A 20,805-nucleotide genomic window follows, 5' to 3' on the forward strand; every position below is an offset into this window, starting at 1 on the left:
ATATAAATGTCAGGAGAATCTGCCTATGTGTTGTTGAATGTTTCTAGACAAAAAGTCCAACTTAAGAGTTTTTTTGTTTTTATTGCAAATGAAATGAATTTTGTGATAATGGTATATTTGGTAATATAATTTGTATTTTAGTGAAACTAGAAATATAACATGATCATTTCAAACAAATATGAACATTTCTGTAATATGTTGACTAGATGACTATTTTATGAGTTGTACAAAAGAAAGAATTTAAAATACTCTAGACATCATAAAGAATATTGATACCTTTAATGATATGAAGATGAATTTTGTGTGTGTTTGTGTGTGTGTGACATCATGTACCTAAGACAGATACAATTAACATAGGTTTTGTTAGCTGGATTTGTGTCTTCTTTGCCATTGGTTTTATGTTGAGAGTTTAATTAAATATTCATAATTGTTTCCCATATATTAATCAAAAAGTTGGTCAAAGATAATGTCAGTATATATGTAGATTATTCCATTCTTAAAAATATATTATTTTTTATATTTATTTATTTCCCTTTTGTTGCCCTTGTTGTTTTTCATTGTTGTTGTAGTTATTATTGTTGTTACTGATGTCATTGTTGTTAGATAGGACAGAGAGAAATGGAGAGAGGAGGGAAAGACAGAGAGGGGGAGAGAAAGATAGACACCTGCAGACCTGCTTCACCACCTGTGAAGCGACTCCCCTACAGGTGGGGAGCCAGGGGCTCGAACAGGGTCCTTACTCTGGTCCTTGCTCTTCATGCTGCATGCACTTAACCTGCTGGGCTACCGCCTGACTCCCCAGATTATTCCATTCTTGATTGCAAATTATTTAACTGAGATTCTTAATTAATTCTATTTTTGACATTTTACCTCCAGTTTTCTTCTCAAAGGTTGTGCTACACTTGACAATAATGTAGGGGGAGAAATGAAGGAATTAGATAGAGTTTATGAACGCTTAGACCTGATATAGTGAATAAAGAACACGGCATTCCTGAGGGTACTAGTTAAACCAATAAACATTAGGGTTATGAGCAGAGATATGGAGGGTACTGAGATACATAATAGTTTATCCAACAAACAATTTCAATCACGGTGCAAGTACTTGATTCAACAGTGTATCAGTAAGTAAAACGTCTTTATAGGTATGAAGAATGGATAAAAGGTCATGGTGTTGCAGGTCTATTTGCAGGTCTATACACTGAGCATTACCTCTTGATAACGCTGCAATTCAGTCAACAGTTTCTGATCACCTAGGAGACACAGAGTCATTTCAGATGTTCAGCAACTAAATTCTCAATTGAGAACTGAAAGTTTTTACTCACTGTTAGTACTTACATGTGTAATACAGAATAATACAAACAATACAAGAAATTTTAATGTAAGTGTCCTTTCCTCACTCATACCTTTGTAACTATTATTTATCATATCATCTGTCTTTTCTACTCTTTAAATACAATTGCAGATACTTCTCTCTCTCTCTCTCTCTCTCTCTGCATTGATTTGAGTTTATTGACTTCAGAATTGGTTAGCACATATTATGGTGATTTGAGCGTTTAACTGAGTACACCAACCAACTCCTGGCTCCTAGTTAATACATATTATGGGGGAGACCTAGCACATGCTAGAATGAAACAATATGCCAGAGTGAAATGTGTGAGTATCCATCCTTCCTGAACAAATGGGAGAGGCAGGCATGCTTGATAAAAACCAGAATGGCGGGGGGCACTGAGTTCCTACATTTTGGTAGGAACCTGTGTTTATTATAGAGACAGTCATTTGACTGGGTCAAACTTTATTCAGAAAGATGGATGCATGGATAAGTAAGGACATAAACACATATGCAAAGAATAACTGTGATCTTCAGAACAATAGTAATTAGTAGGAATGTGGGGGAGGTTGTTGGCAAACTCTCAAGGGTCATTTATCCTGGAAAGGCCTTTTAAAACATTTATTTATAAAATGGAAATACTAACAAGACTATAGACTAAGAGGGGTGCATTTCCACACAATGCCCCACCCCCAGAGCTGAAAAGGCTTCTGAAGTCTTATATCTGTAAGTGATTCACATTCTAGATAAAATTGCCTTTTGGAGCATAACTATCAGAACACTGTCTACATAATGTTGAGTGTTTCTTGACCAAAAGATCATGTTAGAATTCACCTGTCTTGCAAAATATCCAAGAGATACTATGGCTACTTATTTTGTAGAGTTCAGTTTGAAATGCACTGATTCAGTATAATCCCCATATTAGTGGATGAATCATTAAATGTAATATATATATAGAGAGAGGGGGGGAATTAAGAGGGTGGGGGAGTTAGAGAGGGAGAGAGACAGAGAGAAGCTCTGCTTCACCACTCATGAAGCCTCCCCCCTGTAAGTGGGGATCAGGGGCTTGAACCTGCCTGCATCCTTACACATTGTCATGTGTGCACTTAACCAGGTGCACCACTGCCTGGCCCCCTTTACTTGTACTTTTACATGAAAATTTGCTTTAATATGCAGAATATCAAGGTGAAAGAAACTTTTAAAGTGCCACAAGAAAATCCTCTCTTGGGAGTCAGGCAGTAGCACAGCAGGTTAAGCACACATGTCTCAAAGGACAACAGCCGGTGAAAGGATCCCGGTTTGAGTCCCCAGCTCCCCACCTGTAGGGGAGTCGTTTCACTAGTATGAAGCAGGTCTGCAGGTGTCTGTCTTTCTCTCTCCCTCTCTGTCTTCCCCTCCTCTCTCCATTTTTCTCTGTCCTATCCAACGACAACAATAATAGCAACAATAACAATAATAACTACAATAAAAGAACGAGGGCAACAAAAGAGAATAAATAAATATTTTTTAAAAAGAAAATCCTCTCTTAAAATTTAACTATATCTACTCTTACAACACATTTAGAAAGCCATACCAACTCATTTTACATGTAAGAAGATTCAAGGAGAGTGAAATAACTTGTATTCTATCTTTAATCCTTGCTACAGATAAACTATGAAGAGATGACAACAGAAAACAATGCTTCCATGGTGATGCAGTTTGTCCTTCTGGGATTTTCAGACCTTCCAAACCTCCAGGGGTTACTGTTTGGTTTGTTCTTCATCATTTACATGATTATCTTAATTGGAAATACCTTTATTGTCATAATAACTAGGCTTGACCCTGGACTACAGAAACCCATGTATTTCTTCCTGGCAAACTTTTCCTCACTGGAAATCTGTTTCATATCTGTCACGATCCCTAGGATACTGGCAAACCTTTGGACTCAGGAGAGAAGCATTTCTATGCTGGAGTGTGCCACTCAAGTGTGCTTCCTACATATGCTTGGAACTTCTGAGTGCTTCTTCCTGGCTGTGATGGCCTACGACCGCTATGTGGCCATCTGTAACCCCCTGCACTATCCTCACGTCATGAACCACACGACGTGTATCCAATTGGCTGTTGGTGCCTGGGTCATTGGGATTCCAGTCCAGATAGGACAAATATGCCAAGTGTTCTCCCTCCCTTTCTGTGCTTCTAAGCAAATCAACCACTTTTTCTGTGACATCCCCCCACTGTTTAAGTTGGCCTGTGGGGACACATCTGTTAATGAGCTCTGTGTCTTTGTAGTTGCTATTTTGTTTGTCATGATCCCTTTTCTGTGGATACTTGGTTCTTATAACAAAATCATTGCTACCATCTTAAAGTTACCCTCAGCCATGGGTCGGTCCAAAGCCTTCTCCACCTGTTCTTGTCATCTTATAGTTGTGATTTTGTTTTTTGGATCTGTTACTATCACTTATTTAAGGCCTAAATCAAATAATTCTGGAGGAATTGACAAAATGCTTTCTCTCCTATACACTGTCGTGACTCCAATGCTTAACCCTATGATATACAGTCTTAGAAACAAGGATGTGATTGCAGCTCTGAAAAGATTATTACTAAATAGATCAGCTTCAGGATCTTAAAGACCATGTGTCATAGATATGTGTATATATTTCTCATAACTACTACATTATTACATTTCACTCAAAGTTTACTCATAAAGTAATCTTCCGGGAGTCGGGCAGTAGGGCCGTGCGTCAAGCGCACATGGCACAAAGCATAAGGACAGGCCAAAGGATCCCGGTTCGAGCCCCCTGCTCCCCACCTGGAAGGTAGTCGCTTCACAAGTGGTGAAGCAGGTCTGCAGGTGTCTATCTTTCTCTCCTCCTCTCTGTCTTCCCCTCCTCTCTCCATTTCTCTCTGTCCTATCCAACAACAACAGCATCAATAATAACTACAACAGTAAAACAAGGGCAACAAATAGGGAATAAATAAATAAATAAATATTTTTTTAATAAAGTAATCTTCCTCAGGGAGCAGGCGGTGGTGCACTTGGTTAAACACCCATGGTTATACCAGAGCACTGCACAGCTCTGGCTTATGGTGGTACAGGGAACTGAGCCTGGGACTTTGGAGCCTCAGGCATGAGAGTTTCTTTGCATAACCATTATGCTATCTACCCCCGCCTTCTAGTTCCCTTTCTATCTCCACCTCCCCTCTCAATTTCTCACTGTCTCTATTCAATAGTAAATACATAAAATATATATTTGAAAATAAATAAATAGTAGCCGAGTGGTGGAAAACTGGTTGAGCACACATGTTACAATGTGCAAGGACCCAAGTTCAAGGTCCCCTTATAATGCAGGCAATGAGCCCCAGCGATAAACCTGGAGGCAAGAATCAATAAATAAATAAAAATAAAACAATCTTCCTCAGTTATTATCGCTCTTCATAGGTGTTTATACATTTATCGCCTTACTTGTTTTTATGTTTTGAACATTTAATTCCAGTGGTTCACATTTTAAATTATACCATGCTTGCTTTGTATTAATGAATGTAAATATATTTTTCTGCCTCATGCCTTTCTTTTCATTTGTAATATTTCACTGAAGTAGCAATTATTTTATAATATTAAATATGTTTCTCAACTATGCACCCTTATAAATGGTCTTGTTTTTTATTTTTATTTTTTCCCTTTTGTTGCCCTTGTTGTTTATTATTGTTGTTTTATTATTGTTGTAGTTATTGATGTCATCATTGTTGGATAAGACAGAGAGAAATAGAGGAGGGGAAGACAGAGAGGGGGAGAGAAAGATAGACACCAGCAGACCTGCTTCACCACCTGTAAAGTGACCCCCCCTGCAGGTGGGGAGCCGGGGCCTCGAACCGGGATCCTTACGCCCGTCCTTGTGCTTGGTGCCATGTGCGCTTAACCCATTGTGCCACTGCCCCGCTCCCATAAATAGTCTTTATGCTGTGCTCTGTTCTCCATTAAAATCCGGTTTGGTCATCAAACTATTAACCCATTTTACCAAGTTAATCAACCCTCCTTCCTCTTTCATTTGTGATAGACTTATCTCACTTTATACTCTTGAGAGTTTATTTTTGTTGTGTTGCTGATGAGTTTGATGAATCTACTTACATTGTGAATAAAATGCATTCTGCATGGTGATGATGATGCTTATAAAGAAAAGTATAATATTATGTAGGACTGTTTCACCTCTTTTAATAATTATATATTTTTGACTTAGTATAATAAATCATTAGTTTTAAATCAATATAAGTAAACTTTATTTCTAAATTACCCTAAACTGCTTCAAACTGTCTTCTGTCAAATGATAATAATAATATAGTCACAGGGAACACAGTAGTAGAGTAGACACTGAATCAATATCTGGATGGCAAAAAATAAATAAGTAAATAAAATGAGTGACCAGAGCCTGGGAGGTGGTATATCCAGTTATGTACACATGCTGCAATGCACAGGGACCCAGGTTCGAACCCTCCATTCCTATTTGCAGGAGGAAAGCTTGAAGCAGTTTACATGCAATAGAAAATTACCAATTAGTTGCTAATAACTGAAATCAAAATTAAGAGGATTAGATAAACGTTTGGGTGAATGAATGGAATACAAATCAGCAATGCATTTAGCCCACCTGTATGTTAGCTTTCTGGCCAAGGCAAAAAATTAGTAAAGTCATGGGTCCAATGGGAATAGAGTTAAAATATATTTCCTAGCTTCTTCCAACATGGCGACAGCAAAGCTCACACTTACCTTTAGATTCCTGATTATTAAACTTTTTTTTTCCCCCTGCTCTATATCTTAATGCTTTTTACCCACTGAGTTGCAGATGTTACCATGATGCCAAACCTACTTCCCTGGGCAGACAACCTCACCAATGTGTCCTGGAACCCCACCTCTCCAGAGCCCTAACCCACTAGGGAAAGATAGAAACAGGCTGGGAGTATAAATTGACCTGTCAACGTCCATGTCCAGTGGAGAAGCAATTACAGAAGCGAGACCTCCAGTCTTCTGTACCTCATAAAAATCTTTGTCCCATACTCCTAGAGGGATAAAGGATAGGGAAGCTTCCAGTGGAGGAGATGAGATACACAACTTTGGTGCTGGGAATTGTATGGAATTGTACCACTTTTATTCTACAGTCTTGTCAAGCATTATTAAATCATTAATAAAATATATTTTTTAAAAAGAATAGAACCCAAACTCAGATATCTTACCTTCAAACTGAAGAAACACAATAAAACTTGTATAGAAAAAAAGTGAAAAGCTTGTTTTAAAGATTAATTTAATTAAAATAAATGTTTAATGACACTACATACTAGGACACCTGTAGTTACGGTATTATTTATATATAAAGCTGGAAGAATCAGAAAGCATAACAACATATTTCATATATAAAATCAAAAGTCACAAAAAGTGAAACACATGGTATCCATTCAAGTGATTAAAAAATACCAAATACTCTCCCCAAAAGATATTGAATTCAGGCCACATCAGTCAGATAAAGTGGTTTAATGCCAACCCAGTGTACATAGCCCAACACTGCCTTGCATCTACTCTAGCAAAGAAATACACACTATGGGTTTCAGAAAAAATACTGGTTTCTTACAGCTATGTCTAACTCCTCTTCGGATGAATGAAGGAGAAATATTTCTTGCTTCTTCCAGCCTTGTTGACTATAAGCCTATGTTTTGTGACCACATCACTCTCGTCTCTTTTGGAGTCTTGAGATGTTGTACTTCTCAGTCTGTTTTTCTGTTCTGAACTTCCTCTGCCATTCCTTCTCTTTGAAGAATACTGCTTACAGGATACAGTGCATAACTGATACAGGAATCATTTCAGTTAAAACCTGTATGCTCACAATGTCAGCAAAAACAAAATAATATTTTTATTTTCAAGTTTCTAGAAAGACTTAAAATCACACGGTCATCTTATGACACACGGACACACTTCAGATTAAAATGGATACTTACAGTGACGATTTCAGAAAAATAAAACTGAGCAGGGTTTCCCCAAACAAAACCTGAAGCTTCAAAGGAAGAGAAATGTTACCAGAGGGCTCTGAGTGTTGGGACAGCAAACGTCCTATGAGAATCAAAACAGCAATAAGTCAAAGGAAGGAAGGAAGGAAGGAAGGAAGGAAGGAAGGAAGGAAGGAAGGGAGGGAAAGGAAGGGGAGAGGATGGACAGAAGGAAGGAAGGAAAGAAAGGAAAGAAGGATGAACAGAAGGGATGAAGGATGGAAGGAAGGCAGGATGGAAGGGAGGGAGGGAGGAAGGAAGAAAGGAAATGCAAATAAATCACTGCCTTTCTGTGTGTGTTTATTTTATTTTTATTTTTTCCCTGTTAAGCTAAATCTAACCATAGTTACAGGAAAAGGAGACAGCTAAAATATCTGATGAAATGGGAATGTGAAAGAAGATCTACTACATAACCTGGCCCCAAATGGTCCCTTAGTTTACTATCAGTGTTTTGCTCTTACTTTAGGGTGAGGAAGACGACGGATGTCCAAATTAAAGTTTTTGCAACTAAGATAGCATCATTAAAAAAAATATTTATTTATTCCCTTTTGTTGCTCTTATTGTTTTATTGTTGTAGTTAGATAGGACAGAGAGAAATGGATAGAGGAGGGGAAGACAGAAAGAAAGACTCTTATAGAGGGAGAGAGGGAGACACCTACAAACCTGTTTCCCTCTTGTGAAGTGACTCCCATGTCGGGGCTTGAACCGCCGGTCCTTGCGCTTTGCGCCACGTGCGCTTAACCCATTGCGCTACCGCCAGACTCCCAGCATCATTTTTTTTTTTATAGTGCACTAACCCTACGAGACCAAGCTCTCTTATCATAAGAGAGGTCCCCCAGCCGCTCTTAACTATCATTATTTAGAAAGATGGCAGCAAAGCTAGACTTACATTCTCCTTAGCTTCATGAAAAATACATCTGCATTTTGTTTGGCAATGTCAAGTCTTTGAGCCACTTAATAACTTAGTTAGTAGTTTTCTTAGTGCTGCCATGATATCTTTATTCCTTAGGGTGTATATAATGGGATTCAGGGTTGGGATCAGAACAGTATAGAAAAGAGAGATGAGTTTCCCGACCCATTCGGATTGATTCGGTTTGGGTTGCAGATAAGTGATGCTGGCTGTTCCGTAGAACAGAACCACGACTGTCAAGTGAGAAGAGCAGGTGGAGAAGGTTTTAGCCCTCCCTCTGGCTGAGGACAGTTTCAGAATGCTAGAGATAATTCTGGCATAGGAGATAACAATCAGCAGAAAGGGGACGGTGATAAATACCACGGCAACCACGTAGACTGCGATCTCATTCTCGTATGTATCCCCGCAGGCCAGCTTGAGTATAGGGGGGATGTCGCAGAAGAAATGATTAATAGTTTTAGACCCGCAAAAGGGCAGTGAGAAAATCTGACAGGTCTGCCCAATGACAACAGGAACTCCACTGATCCAGGAGGCTGTCACCAGCTGGACACAGACCTTGGGGTTCATGACCAGGGAATAGTGCAGAGGGTTACAGATGGCCACATAGCGGTCATAGGCCATCACTGTCAGGAGGAGACATTCGGAGCCTCCAAGCATAAGCACAAAACACATTTGTGTAGCACAGGCTAAGAGAGAAATGTTTCCTTTCTGAGTCAAAAGGTCCATCAGCATTCTTGGAATAGTGACTGTCACATAACAGATCTCCAAAAAGGAAAAATTGCTAAGGAAAAAATACATTGGAGTCTGGAGAACAGGGTCAAAGCTTGTTACCAGTATAATGAGGCTGTTACACACCAAGATAGCCAGATAGATGATGAAAAATATCCCAAAAAGAAGCCACTGGAAGTTGGGAATATCAGAAAAACCCAAAAGAACAAATTCCATCATTGCCGTGACATTTGATGTTTCTGTCTTTAATTTACTGTCCATCTGCAGATATAGTAGATTCAAGATGATAAGTTCATTAATATTTAGCATCCTCCCCCCCCCCGTGTGCTGTGTTATCTGGATTCAATGTTAATGTATTCACATATCGTTTAATTATTTTCCCCTCATTTTCCTCCTTTCTCAAAAATGATATTTGAAACCTTAAAAATGAATTGCTCTGCTGTTAAAATAAATCAAGAGGTAAAGGGGCTGGATGGTGGTGCACCTGGTTGAGCACATATGTTACAATATGTAAGGACCCAGGTTCGAGCCCCCAGACTCCACCTTCGGGGGAAACGTTGGTGAGTGGAGAAGCAGGGCTGTGGGTGTCTCTCTGCCTCTCTCCCTCTCTATCTCCCACTCCCGCTTGATTTCTGACTGTCTCTAGACAGCATGCCAATAAAGATAATAAAAACGTTAAACAATGAATTAAGCTCATAATATCTATATATTTTAATGTTCAAATGTAGTGTTATCAGAGATAGTAAGACATACGCCTTGCTATTAAACTTGATTGCTCATGAATATTATTTAACTACTCACCCTTATAAATGTGCTACCACTATACCAGTTTTAAAATCAAGAATGGAATTATGATACAAACTTTTTCTTCTGGACTGGTTTGATATATTTCACCAAAGTAAAAGACTCTGGGGTGTGGTGGGGGTGTAGGTTTCAGGTCCTGGATCATTAGGGCAGAGGAGGACCTAGTAGGGGTTGTATTGTTATGTGGAAATATTATGCCATGTATAAACTATTATATTTACTGTTGAGTATAAACCATTAATGCTCCAATAAAGAAATAAAAAAAATATTTCAACTCAAAGAAGAAATGAAACTTTTCACAGCATTTTATCTCCCTTCTTGACTTGACCTTGTCAATTTTAAAAACTATTGATGTGAAATCCCTTTGCAACCAAATATAGCTCCCTGGCCCTCTTTTCTGTTCTTAGCATTGCCTAAGAAAGAAAGAATTCCATTCAAGTTTAGTCATTATTTGCACTGGGCATGCAGAGGGCAAAAGTGTATAGGATGGAAGCAAGAAAACAAACAAATAATTGACCTTCATCAAGATTTGCTTCCTTTCATGTTCATTTAACCTCATGTCAGTCAGGCAACACAGTTTGATAACTTCGACTACACTTCATTTATATTTGCTCTCCAACTTTCCAAAACAAATCTTATTTATTTTTAAAACACTATTTTTTTTGAAATTTACTAGATCCTTCATTTTACCTGTAAAATAAAAATTATTTTTTAAAATAAAAAAATAGTTCATCAAATAAATTGCACCTGTATGTCCATATTATAGCTCCACAACATTTATTTATTATTTAGTAATTTTTTTTCTGTACAGATTTTGGAATTCTATGCTCTTCTGTTAAATCTACTTTTGTGCCTCTCGTTTGGAATTGTGCTCAAAATGGTCTGAAATACAGTAACAGCTTACCTTTATAGATTTTCATGAAGCAGTCTGTATTTCTGCAAGTAGTTTTCAATTTGTAAATATATATATATATATATATATATATTTCCTTTTGTGTCAGGGAGTCATTCTAATTCTGTCCTATTCTTGCTAGCTTTGAATATGTACTGATCTTAAATAGGAAATAAGTAGTTATGCTCTCTCTAGGGGAAATATTCTCTTGTGTGACAATTTAGTTTCTAGAAGAATTTTATGATTTGGCAATAATCTAGACTTGTCTTTCCAAACTACTTTCTTCAGTTATTGGATTTATTTATATATTATTTTTTTATTTATAAAAAGGAAACATTGACAAAACCATAGGATAAGAAGGGTACAACTCCACACAGTTCCCACCACTGGAACTCCATATCCCATCCATTTCCTTAATAGCTTTCCTATTCTTTAATCCTCTGGGAGTATGGACCCAAGGTCATTGTGGGATGCAGAAGGTGGAAGGTCTGGCTCTTGTAATTGCTTCCCCGGCTTCCCCGTAGAACAGAGGTGTTGACAGGTTGATCCATACTACCAGCCTGCCTCTCTCTTTCCCTAGTGGGGTGGGGTCCTGGGGAATCTGAACTCCAGGACACATTGGTGTGGTCATCTGTCCAGGGAAGTCTGGTTGGCATCATGGTAGCATCTGGAACCTGGTGGCTGAAAAAAGAGTTAACATATAAAGCTTAACAAGTTGTTGACTAATCATAAACCTAAAGACTGGAATAGTGCAGATGAAGGGTTGGGGGGTCTCCATTTAGGAACATTCTAAGCTGCCCAAATTCAGGACCCATCTTCCTCAGGTGGAACACTGTCCATCCTCCCTTCAGAAGATGGAACATTGTCTACCATTGTTGATCCAAGTAGAGGGCAAGGTCCTATGGGGAAGGGGTCTATTTTGTTGTTCCTGATAGAAATGACTAATATTGGGGAGATGGATTTATTCTATATCTAGGCCCATCTTCTCTGTATGGGAAACTCAGGACTCCTTGAATAGGGTCCAGACTGATTGTGTGGTCTGATACTAAAGAGTTATCGTTAAAGAATGCCAGTCTCCTGCCCTTATTCAGCTTTTGCAGTCCTTGCTTTGATAAGGTTAGCTTTGGAGTGAGTGAGGGAACTGTAGTGGGAAGTCGGTGGGGAGGGTATCTAAGTCTAAGTAGACACTGTTTCATTATGAACTTGATACTTACTCACTATAGACTATTGTGTACTTTTGCTTTCAGGTAAATATTTTGCTCTAATTTTGGATATATGCGAACATATGCTCTATCTCATGGGACCTGGTCTATATCTAGGTTTTGGGACTTTGCTGACTGTAATCCCCATCAATTTGATCTGAGCTGAGGCCCATATTCAGCTTAGGAGCCTATGTGACCTTTGCATCCTTGTAGATCTGAGCTCACATTCTGTGGTCATCAGTAGAAACATTCTAAGCTGCCCAAATTCAGGACCCATCTTCCTCAGGTGGAACACTGTCCATCCTCCCTTCAGAAGATGGAACATTGTCTACCATTGTTGATCCAAGTAGAGGGCAAGGTCCTATGGGGAAGGGGTCTATTTTGTTGTTCCTGATAGAAATGACTAATATTGGGGAGATGGATTTATTCTATATCTAGGCCCATCTTCTCTGTATGGGAAACTCAGGACTCCTTGAATAGGGTCCAGACTGATTGTGTGGTCTGATACTAAAGAGTTATCGTTAAAGAATGCCAGTCTCCTGCCCTTATTCAGCTTTTGCAGTCCTTGCTTTGATAAGGTTAGCTTTGGAGTGAGTGAGGGAACTGTAATGGGAAGTCGGTGGGGAGGGTATCTAAGTCTAAGTAGACACTATTTCATTATGAACTTGATACTGACTCACTACAGACTATTGTGTACTTTTGATTTCAGGTACATATTTTGCTCTAATTTTGGATATATGTGAACATATGCTCTATCTCATGGGACCTGGTCTATATCTAGGTTTTGAGACTTCTTTAGGAAGTGAACCACCTGGAATGGAATTAGAGAATCCTATGAAAGGAAAGGTCTCATCTGAGTAAAGAGGCTGAAGGGTTGACATTCCATGCCTGACATCTCTGGACACAGTCTGAAGTGAGGCATGCTGAGGTGGTACTCGTTGCATTGATTAGGTTGGGATTGGTGGATGCAATATCATTTGGTATGAATTGAGAGAAGCATGCGGAAAAATGAGCCCCACCCTAGAGGTTCCAGGACTGAAGAAATATAGGCTCTATAGAGGAAGTGGGAGGTTCCTGCTGTCTTAGGGTTTAAGAAGGCAATAAATAACTATTGCTATAATCATATTATTTGGCAATTGAGTTAACTTCAAAAAATCTCTTTGTTGGGATTTGCTGTATCATACACATCACCATAATTTATGTCCTTTTACATTATTTGTATATAGCTGTGCCACTGATTGCTTCTGTTTTTCCTGGTCTAAGGTTTTAAGAGAGTCAACATATTAAAGACTCAGCCTATGGTCTGTGCATTAAAAAGTTTGAGACATTCAATCAATTTTTCCCTTCTCATATTAATTAAATAGTGATTTATATGATTACAAATCAATAGAAGTGTACATAAACACCATTCCCACCACCAAAAGACTGTGTCCCATCCCATCCTCCACCACCAAAAAACTGTCCCATCCCATCCTCTCCCTCCCCATAGGTGAAGCCAAACTTTCACCCTCACCCTCAACTCATAGATTTTTACTTTGGTGCCCTACTCCAAATTCAGTCAAATCCTGCTTTGAGTTTACCTTTCTGTTCTTCTTTCTCAACTTCTGTTGATGAGTGGGATTATCCCATACTCTTCTTTGTCTTTCTGACTTAGCTCATTTAACGTAATTCCTTCTAGCTCCATACAAGGTGGGTCAGAGAAGCTGGGTTCATTGTTCTTCACAGCTGCATGTTTATTTTTCACCGGAGCACTGCTCAGCTCTGGCTTATGGTAGTGCAAAGGATTGAACCCGGGACTTCGGAGCCTCATGCATGAGAAATTCTTTGTAAACCATTATGCTATCTACCACCCCAACCCTTGAAATAATATCTATCCACTATTGTGGTCCACTTGGTGGGAAAATACCACTTGATTTTATAATTTGTCTTCTGGGAAAATTTAATAATTCACCACCATATTTTAGGCATTTTTTTATTTGATAGGAAAGACAGAAATGAGGGGGGTAGAGAAGACACTTGAAATTTCACTACTCATATGCTTCACTAGATATGCCACTGCCCAGCTCATAGATTAGGCATTTAATTTATAGAGGTTTTCTTCCTCACTTTTAGTCTCATGATTCATCCAAATGTAGAGCATCCACACCTTTAGAAAAAAAAATACATCTAGAGGTCAGGTGTTGGTGCACCTAACAGAATTCACATGTTACCTTGAGCCAGGACCCAAATATTCAAACTCCTGGTGCCCACTTGCATGGGAGAAGATTCATGAACCATAAAGGAGTGCTACAGAAGTTTTCTTTTTATTCCTTTTCCTCCCTCTCTATATCTCTCTGTCTCTATAAAGAAGAAAGAAAAAACGGGGGCAGGAAAATGGATGTAGGGAGTAGTGAACCTGTTGTACACTCATGGGACCCCAGAAATAACCCTGGTGACAAAAAAAATTAAAAAAAGAAAGTGGTGAGAGAGAGAGAGATCATAAATTTGGCATGTTGAGTCTTCTCAATACATTAGATGATGAGTTCCTGTTCTAGAAGTGGAAGACTCTTTTCCAAGCTTAACTTCTGTGGAACTGAGGTCAGAACATTTCTTCTGACAAACATCTACATGGTTCTATTCATGTTATGTTGTTTATTCACAGGTGTCAGGGAAGCTGGCTAGCTATTGAAACTGTAAGCTACCCTAAATATGTATATTTGACATCAGAGAGATATCTCACATCACTACATAGAGTTTGCATGCCCAAGGATGCAGAAGTCACAGGTTCAACCCCTACAACCACCTTATGCCATAGTTGAGTAGTGCTCTGATTTTCTCTCTCATAAATATAGATATTTATCAACCTAACCGTAACCTGACTTTGCCCGGCAGACAACCCCATCAATGTGTCCTGAAACTCCACATCCCCAGATCCCTACCCCACTAGGGAAAGAGAGAGACAGGCTGGGAGTATGGATCGAACTGTTAATGCCCATGTTCAGCAGAGAAGCAATTACAGAAGCCAGACCTCCCACTTTTTGCAACTCATAATGACCCTGGGTCCATTCTCCCAGAGAGATAAAGAACAGGCAAGCTATCAGGGGAGGGGATTGGGTATGGAATTCTGGTGGTGGGAGTTGTGTGGAGTTGTACCCCTCTTTTCCTATGATCTTGTCAATATTTCCATTTTATAAATAAAAATTAAAAAATACTTAAAGATACACATCATAAAGAAGGAAACTTAAGGTTAAAAAAAAAGGAAGAAGAAGAAGGAGGAGGTGGAGGAGGAGGAGGAGGAGGAGAAGGAGGAGAAGGAGAAGGAGAAGAAGAAGAAGAAGAAGAAGAAGAAGAAGAAGAAGAAGAAGAAGAAGAAGAAGAATACTTTCCTTTGCAAATGTTTTCCAGTTCAGATACTTCCCTGTAAGCTTAGAGGTGACATTGTCAACTACATAGTTGTTTTTATTTTTATGGGTTTTCCTTCTTTCTTTACAGTTCTTTGACTCTTTCACACTGTGTGTATAAAGTTGCATTCATTTCTGGCATGGTAAACCTGCTTTTCTTTATTTTAGCCTGTCCCTTATACCTTGGCTCTCTGTGCCTTTCATCATGACAGAATAGGCATTGTCTGCCACAGTTTAACAAGAACAGTATGTTTCATTTGCACTGCAATTTATATTTCACCTCTACCTCATTGGAGATTTAATTTTGAGTCTTCTAATGATAAGTGCTGTGGAGCAGTTTTTCTAGAAAGAGAGGGACAGATCTTGGTAAGGTGTGTGTTTTGCATTGTCTAAGTCCCAGATTAAAATATCACACAAGAGTGTGACTATTTAAAAAATTGACCCTGAACTGGAAAGTGTAGTGAAATGTCTAAGCAACAAACACATACACATACACACACACACACACACACACACACACACACGCAAAAATACAAATTCAAAAAATTATATACACCTTTATGTTCATTTTGTAATATGTACATTAGTCAAAACATGAACTAAATCTAAATACTCATCAACAAATGACTGGATTAAAAAAAAGCTGTCAAATAGCTAATAGATTGCTACATGTCATTATAAAGATGATACAGTGCCTTAGGAGATAAAAAGGAATGCAACTGTATTACATTAAATCAATTAAGGAAATGAAAGATAATTACTGAATTGTTTCACTGATCTGTACAATATATTAAAGTATATCAACTGGTGTAAATAAAACCAATAGATTAAGTGAAAACTGTTATGTGACCAGTGGAATAAGGGAGACAGTAGTAAAAATATTCACAGAATTCTTGGTTGTCTAGATGCTACTGGAACTTTTGTGGTGGATACAGTGAATCTGAAATACACATCGAGGCATTCAGCTGTGTGACTGAAATGTAGTACTATACACAACTGCTATATCTAGAGTTGACATTCTCAGCATAGAACAATAACACCCATAATGATTAAAGATATCAACCTGTACTTAAGTAGTCAGGAAATGGAACTATTGATTTTTAGTCACAAAAAATGGTATAACTGAATAATAAGATAGACAATGTGTTCTAATGAGCATTTGGGATGGTAAATATCAAGGAAGCAATTTTCTCAAAGCCACCATAACATCCCTATTTCTCAGAGTGTATATTATGGGATTAAACATGGGAGTGACTATGGTATAGAACAGAGAGAGAAACTTGTCAGCTTTAGATGAATTTTTGGATTTGGGTCTTAAATAGGTAATGATTGCAGATCCAAAGAATAAAACCACCACTATAACATGAGATGAGCAGGTGGAGAAGGCTTTAGTCCGTCCTGTTGCTGATGGCAACTTCAGGATGGTGGAGATGATTCGAAAGTAGGAAGCAAGAATCAACAGGAATGGAACCATCACAAATATCACAGCCACCATGAAGACCAGCATCTCATTCAGTAAAGTGTCCCCACAAGCCAGCTTGAGTATTGGCGGGATGTCACAGAAGAAGTGGTTGATTTGGTTGGATTTGCAAAAGGACACAGAGAAAATCTGGCAGGTCTGCCCTATCTCTACAGGAACTCCAGTGACCCAGCAGGCAGCTACCAGCTGGACACAGACCTTGTGGTTCATGACTAGCGGGTAGTGCAGAGGGTTACAGATGGCTACATAGCGGTCATAAGCCATCACGGCCAGCAGAAGGCACTCTATGTTCCCGAGTATAAGCACGGAGCACATCTGTATGGCACAGGCTAACAAAGAAATACTTCTTTTCTGAGTCCAGAGATTTTCCAGCATTCTGGGAAGAGTGGCAGAAACATAACACATTTCTAAAAAGGAAAAATGACTGAGGAAAAAGTACATTGGAGTCTGGAGAGTCGGGTCGATGTTGCTGATGAGAATGATGGTGCTATTTCCCGCCAGAATGGTCAGATAGACACAGACAAATATCACAAAAAGAAACACTTGAAGGTCAGGAATATCAGAAAATCCCAGAAGAATGAACTCCATCTCTGCAGTGAGATTGGCTTGTGGGTTTCTTTGGAACTCCATCTGTGGATAGAGTCAGACTTGTTATTCATCCTTATTCTCTTCTTTTCTAATTCTAAAGGAAACTGAGGAAATTAGCACAGGGGCTTCATATTGTCCTGAATTTCACACACTTCATAGTAGAGGCTCATATAATACATCTTAGGTGCAGGAGAGAAAGTATGTTCGACTGAAGGCTTATCACAATATTTGTATCTAGCACAAACTTTAAATTGGAATAGAAACGATGGGACCTAGGATCCAAGGTTTTAATCATGGCATGTTTGTAGATGGACATTGAAAACGAGTCCTTTTCTCATAGTTTCTCCTAAGGCCAGAACAAATCTCATCACGTTTTATAAATGACACAACATCTCAAATTTTCAGTTTCAATTTTGAGTAATTTTCAAATTGTACAAATACAAAATATGTCTTCCCTCCCATCTGGAGCCGTGACAGCACTTAGCATGTACAGAGTACATACTCCTTTCAAAACTTGCTGTGTTCATTCATCAATCAAAAGGAAATAAGCATCAGGTATTTTTATGGAAGGCAGTATATTTCTAAAGTTATTTTTTAAAAGAAAATTTATTTATTTATTCCCTTTTGTTGCCCTTGTTTTATTATTGTAGTTATTATAGTTGTTGTTGGCTAGGACAGCTAGAAATGGAGAGAGGAAGGGAAGACAGAGAGGGGGAGAGAAAGATAGACACCTGCAGACCTGCTTCACCGTCTGTGAAGCGACCCCCCTACAGGTGGGGAGCCGGAGGCTCGAACTGGGATCCTTAAGCCGGCCCTTGCACTTTGCCGCCACCTGCAGTTAACCCGCTGCACAATAGCCCGACTCCCTGGAAGGCAATTTATTTCTATAGTTCAGATGTTATATAAGTAATTTTGACCTACAGACTATTATTACTTTATTTTATTAATTACAACAATGCTAAAAGAATATTTTGACTGGTATATCTGAAAGTCTAATATTAAAATCTACATTCTAATGTCTCATGCTATTGGCAAAATTTATAAAAATGATCTAACAACCAACTCTGGTCCTTGCTCATTGCAAACATGTGTGTTCCAGAAGGTGCACCACTACCTGGTCCTTCTTTGCTACTTTTGAACACTGTGTATCATAAAGAAATAATATTTAACTCAGCACAACAACATAGATATTGTTTTCTAGGGTTCCACTAAATGTAACAAGATTATTCATTGGATTGTTTCATTTTAAATATCAGATGAAGATGATTAATATAAATAGTATTAGTTGTTGCTTTTAACTCAAAATAGAGTTTTCTTAGATGACTCATCGTAGTTATATAATTACATTGGCTAGTTACTTTCCTAATATAAAGCAAAAGATGCTTTCAGCATATAATATATCTTCATCTCATTGCAAGGTGTGCATTTTATAGAATCAGGAATATGCAGGACTAGCTTTATTCTAACAGGACACCTTGACCCCTACATCATAATGACAAAGCTGACAAACTCAAGTTTAATGTCCATATCCAATTAAAAAGCTTGTGAACAAAAGTTTAGTGTTAATAAAATAGTTTTATATTTACCTTTATTTTTAGGAAGATGCTGATTCTCACTATAAAAAACACTGGAATATTTATAATACTTTTGTGGAATCCCTCTGTTTCATCAGATACTTTCGAGACACCTGTACAAGTTGTGTTCCATGAAAGCCTAAAGTGCTCTTTAAATAAAAATACTTATCTCTCCCCTGGGATCTCCTCCGCTGGGCATTCTAAGCTATCACTAATTACACATTTAGTACTCTGTATTTTTGAGTGCCCAGAGATACCTCTCACTCTGCCCACAGTCATTTCTCTCTAGCCTCTCCATGAAATAGAGTAAAAAAAACATTCTATTTCCCTTTTTTAAACAGTTTTTAAAATATTTTATTTATTTATTTTCCCTTTTGTTGCCCTTGGTTTTATTTTTTATTGTTGTTGTAGTTATTGTTGTTGTTATTGATGTCGTCATTGTTAGATAGGACAGAGAGAAATGGAGAGAGGAGGGGAAGACAGAGAGGTGGAGAGAAAGATAGACACCTGCAGACCTGCTTCACCACCTGTAAAGTGACTCCACTGCAGGGGCTCAAATCAGGATACTTACACTTCACGCCACATGCACTTAACCCGTTGTGCTACTGCCCAACTCCCCAAAACATTCTATTTCCTAACCACCAGCACATGGGTGACTTATATCATTTGGGACCACCAAAAAAAATCAAAGTAAATTCAATTACTGCCCTAACCCTATGAACACTTTGCAGGGAGCCTGTTATTTTTGGTGTGAACTCCATCACAAAGTTCACAATGTGTTTTCTAACTTTCTGCTTAATAGTAGGTTTCTTGACTCATGTTCAGGAATCAATCTTTGTAAATAATAATAATGATAAATAATAGCAATAATAAGTAGCTAGGTCAATTATATTCTATTAGTTTCTTCATGGCCTCCAAGTAAACTGACATAATATTGGGGGTATCGAGCTCATCTCAAAAATTCATTAGGGGTGAGGGGGCTGGAGAGATAGCATGATGGTTATGCAGAACTCTTTCATACCTGAGGCTCTAGCCCCAGGTTCAGTCCCCTGTACCAGTATAAGCCAGAGCTGAGCAGTACTCTATTCAGTCTGTGTCTCTTTCTCTCTCTCACGAAGTTAAATACTTAGTTAACATTTTACTAAAAGTTTATATAGGTATACTGGAAAAACTTTGATTTTTTTTTTTTGATTTTTTGATTTTATGGCATTCCTCCAATTTCTTTCCCTTGTGAATCTACTTTCTAATTTCATTTTAAAAAGTTTTTTTGGGGGGTCTGGTGCTCACATGAAGTTTCTCCAATGAGGGGGGGGGGTAAGCCTCCAACCCTCCCTCACCAGTTCTGGAAAGAGGCATCAGGAGATATTCTGGTACGAACATCCATTTATTTAGAGATGGGTAGAGGATTTTATATTGAGTTAAACAAAGAGAAATTTTCACATGTGTCAGAAATTACAGTTTTCTTAAAGGTCAACTTGCCCCCATGGTAGGGGCCTGGTATGACAAGAATTGATGAGATACATAAAGGTCAAGACAATTAGTTTCCATGATGCAGGCAAGCTAATTATCCAAAGGTATTTGAGAAAAGCATAGGGGTTAAACCAGTAAGGTGAGGTAGAGAAGGAGAAAAACAAAGCTTGATGTAAATCACAGATATCAAAGAAAACAAGGAAATAGAATATGGGGTCTCACTGCCAGGATACTGGCAGGGGTGTATGATAGATTGTGTTCTCCTATATGATCAAAAGGTGAAGTTATAGTGAATATGTGAACTTTGAATGAACTTTGAAGCAAACAGCCACTTAGTCTGCTAGCAGGAGAGTGAACTAAGTATGAGAGGCAGTAGGCATTCTGTGAACTTGAGAGACTAACAAGGAGAAACTGAGTCTGGGAGACTTTTCCTCTTGGCTCAT

The 20,805-nt window shown here is 38.4% G+C and overlaps 3 protein-coding genes across 3 annotated transcripts; 1 reads left to right on the top strand and 2 right to left on the bottom strand.

Moving 5' to 3' along the window:
- The first annotated feature begins 36 nt into the window (after positions 1-36).
- LOC103110341 (olfactory receptor 10AG1-like) lies at positions 37-3,933 on the top strand. The gene is made up of 2 exons (XM_007519515.3): positions 37-67; positions 2,999-3,933. Exon 2 carries the CDS (start codon positions 3,013-3,015, stop codon positions 3,931-3,933), a length of 921 nt encoding a protein of 306 aa, XP_007519577.2. The 5' UTR covers positions 37-67; positions 2,999-3,012.
- Positions 3,934-8,270: 4,337 nt separating this feature from the next.
- Positions 8,271-9,251, bottom strand: LOC103110342 (olfactory receptor 10AG1-like). Its single transcript, XM_007519516.3, has one exon. The coding sequence runs from the start codon at positions 9,231-9,233 to the stop codon at positions 8,271-8,273; it is 963 nt and encodes a 320-aa protein (XP_007519578.1). The 5' UTR covers positions 9,234-9,251.
- Positions 9,252-16,424: 7,173 nt separating this feature from the next.
- Positions 16,425-17,363, bottom strand: LOC103110263 (olfactory receptor 10AG1-like). The gene has a single exon (XM_007519439.2). The coding sequence runs from the start codon at positions 17,358-17,360 to the stop codon at positions 16,425-16,427; it is 936 nt and encodes a 311-aa protein (XP_007519501.1). The 5' UTR covers positions 17,361-17,363.
- Positions 17,364-20,805: the final 3,442 nt, after the last annotated feature.

Source organism: Erinaceus europaeus, chromosome 17 (assembly GCF_950295315.1).
Source record: "Erinaceus europaeus chromosome 17, mEriEur2.1, whole genome shotgun sequence".
NCBI lineage: Eukaryota > Metazoa > Chordata > Mammalia > Eulipotyphla > Erinaceidae > Erinaceus > Erinaceus europaeus.

What these genes read in the sequence shown, in the direction of transcription:
- LOC103110341 (XM_007519515.3), top strand. Translation starts at nt 3,013, where the DNA reads ATGGTGATGCAGTTTGTCCTTCTGGGATTTTCAGACCTTCCAAACCTC.
- LOC103110342 (XM_007519516.3), bottom strand. Translation starts at nt 9,233, where the DNA reads ATGGACAGTAAATTAAAGACAGAAACATCAAATGTCACGGCAATGATG.
- LOC103110263 (XM_007519439.2), bottom strand. Translation starts at nt 17,360, where the DNA reads ATGGAGTTCCAAAGAAACCCACAAGCCAATCTCACTGCAGAGATGGAG.